General features: G+C 36.0%; 1 protein-coding gene across 1 annotated transcript in view; it reads right to left on the bottom strand.

Annotated features, from left to right (window-relative positions):
* The window catches only part of LOC107601966 (bromodomain-containing protein 9-like), a 16,053-nt gene that overhangs the window by 1,592 nt on the left and 11,318 nt on the right, over nt 1-3,143 (bottom strand). Inside the window, exons 7-10 of the mRNA XM_016294339.1 lie at nt 1,124-1,228; nt 929-979; nt 758-854; nt 505-675 (exon numbers count right to left, since the gene is read on the bottom strand). Coding sequence (XP_016149825.1) covers nt 505-675; nt 758-854; nt 929-979; nt 1,124-1,228 — 424 coding nt within the window. The remainder of the gene's footprint in view (nt 1-504; nt 676-757; nt 855-928; nt 980-1,123; nt 1,229-3,143) is intronic.

Genomic DNA, 3,143 nt, shown 5'->3' with positions numbered 1-3,143 from the left:
ATAACTGAAATCATGGTATCTAACAATAACTATTGGATTGTTTCATTGAATACCTTAATAAAAAGATTTAAACCCGATTTACATTACAAGAATCAGATTTCATCATATAAATATCAGCACCTGCACCAAATTGCATATTTTTGCTCAGTTCGAGTCTCTGAAATAAAGAGCTGTTTTCTTTTTTACTTCATATTCTTACTATATCATACTGTATGATCCATAAAAGCCTGACAGATCAAATATGACACTCAACTAAAAAAAAAAAATATGCAAACTTTTTTTTTTTTGATTTAAAAAACATATTTTGTCTAAAGGTTCAATACACTGTTCCATTTAAAATAATTAGATATTTCTGACTATCATTTCATATGCTTCATGCACGTCATGCTTTTACAGGGTTAGGCACTTTCCTGTTTGACTTTTCTTTCATTTTGTTTTAATTTTAGAAAGCCTCAAAACAACTGAAATAATGTGCGATTTTGCCTTATAACTATGACTCAGTACCTAAATGGTGCGGATCCCTCTCGGAAGTGTTTGACAGGGACGAGAGATTGGAGGACGGTCGGGATCCGACTCGGTCCACCGCTGCATCCTGAAACTCCTGCAGAAGTTTGGCTGCGTCGTCAAAGTGCTGATGACCGTCTTCATGCTCCGGCTCCTTCTTCACACATTTACCTGCAGATCAGAAAACACCCAGGTTCAGCTAGAGCAAAGGCCTGCGCAGCCGGGAGGTTTAGATGCGTGATATAGGACTCACGTAACGTGTTGAGCATATCTAGAGGATTGTCTGGGTAGCTCTTCATGCTCATGAAATCCAGCACTGAACCAGCTTCTATGCTGCTTCCATCTGTTCCCTATCGAAACATCGAGAAAATGTCATCAATGTCATACTTTGAAACGTATTGCACAAAAGATATATAATTCTCACCGGCATGTCACATAAACTAGACTTAGTGTCATCAATCGGCATGTTCCTTTTCTGAAAAACAAAAACATTTATTATATATTGTATAATAAGATATTTCACACTCCTTTTCAAAAGTTACGGGTCGGTAAGATACACACACACACACACACACACACACACACACACACACACACACACACATACACACACACATACATATAGTCCACTATATAAAGTGATGCTCATACCCTCTGCTTCAGGATCTTGATTTACAACAGTGTAGTTGAGGGACCCGTCGGAGTCCTTTTTGAGGTACCCCATCTACATGCAAAGTAAAGCAAATGTTCTGGTTAGGGGTAATAAACTGGTAATATTGCAATAAACATCGTTTGTACTACCAGTCTACCACATTACACAACTCCTGATGTGGTCGAGGGAAAAAAAGATATAATACAGACTAGACAGAATCTTTTTTTTTTTTTGTAGAGAATCTGCTGATTGCTTATTTAGTGTTTAATTTGGAAACACTTTATTTTAAGGACCAATTCTCACTATTAATTAGCATGCATATTACTAACATATTGGCTGTTTATTAGTACACACATATATATATATATAGGATTTGTAAAAAAAATATTACAATTAGGAAAATGAAGAAGAAATATTGAAGATTCAGCTCTTTTAATATTTCTAAATTACAAAAGAGCTAGATTTATTAAATGCAATATGTGACCCTGGACCACAAAAGCAGTCATAAGGGTCAATTTCTCAAAATTGAGATTGATACATCATCTGAAAGCTGAATAAATAAGCTTTCCATTGATGTATGGTTTGTTAGGATCGGACAATATTTGGCCGAGATACAACTATTTGAAAATCTGGAATCTGAGGGTGCAAAAAAATCTAAATATTGAGAAAATCATCTTTAAAGTTGTTCAAATGAAGTTCTTAGCAATGCATATTACTAATCAAAAATGAAGTTTTGATATATTTATGGTAGGAAATTTACAAAATATCTCCATGGAACATGAGCCTAACTTAATATCCTAATGATTTTTGGCATCTATAATATAAACAAAGAAAAATTGATAATTTTGACTCATACAATGTATTGTTGGCTATTGCTACAAATATACCCCAGCGACTTAACACTGCTTTTGTGCTGCAGGCGCACATATTATCTTAAAATATATTATTATACATTACATTATAATTTTAATATATTTAATAGACTTTTTCATCACTTTTAAAGATTTCATTATATGTTAAGAAATTTTCCAGGCTTTGCGATCACAATTTTAAAATTCCATGATTTTTCCAACGGTGGGAATCCTGAAAAGGACAGATGTTCTTGCTTATTTTCACGAACAAAAGATGCATTTTGGAACGTCCTCGAATCATGTTGGCTTTAATCCTGATTTTATAATTCGCAATGAAAAACGTTGTATTTAATCAAACAAAAGCACACGAATGAGGAGCATTTTCACTAGCGGTCTCAAGACGTTATTTTAAGCAAAGCTCAGTTTGAACTAAGGCTGTGCAATTAATCGAAATCGTCATAAAATCACGATTTGAGCATGCGCGATTTCTAAATCGCTTTATAGCACGATTTTCCGCGCCCCCGACCTCCTGCAGTATGCTATCCGAACCAATCAGAATGCAGCACGCCTAAATGGAGCACAAGAACAGAACAGACCAGGCGGGCAGGTTCACACACTCCGTCTGTGGTGCGTATTTTGTCCGCGCCCATGTTAACGGATCAGAGCGTTCACACTGCACGCGATTGTGGTCCGGCAGTGCGCTCCAGGAGCGGTGCGTCTGCAGCAGTCATGCTGCGATCGTTTCCGCACGGAATCTATTTCTGCTGTGCTGCATGCATTATTCGTGGTAAAAAATTAACATGGATTGACACTGAAATTGAGAAATTACACCATAAATGCATATAATTAAAGTCTACTGTTTCACAGTCAACACATGGCTTTTTGGCTAGATTTAAAACAAGGAAAAGTGCACTTTTAGATAAACAAGGCAATAATAGATGGCACTCGTGGTGGTAGTTAAACAAAGTTATATTTATTGAGTTTAAACGTGAATATGTCTATGAAAGATTGTATTACTGCACTGTGATAAAAGAGAATCACAATGCTGAAAAAGCATTTTCAGAAACGACGTTTGGACTTGAAATCAAAATAATGGATAAATGTTGTGTTTGTGGTAAACAGCCGCGGATCAGGAG

Source organism: Sinocyclocheilus grahami, unplaced genomic scaffold, assembly GCF_001515645.1.
Source record: "Sinocyclocheilus grahami isolate Dianchi unplaced genomic scaffold, SAMN03320097.WGS_v1.1 scaffold316.1, whole genome shotgun sequence".
NCBI classification, from domain to species: Eukaryota; Metazoa; Chordata; class Actinopteri; order Cypriniformes; family Cyprinidae; genus Sinocyclocheilus; species Sinocyclocheilus grahami.
Note: the sequence above shows the minus strand (reverse complement) of the source record. Positions and strands in the feature narration are given on the sequence as shown.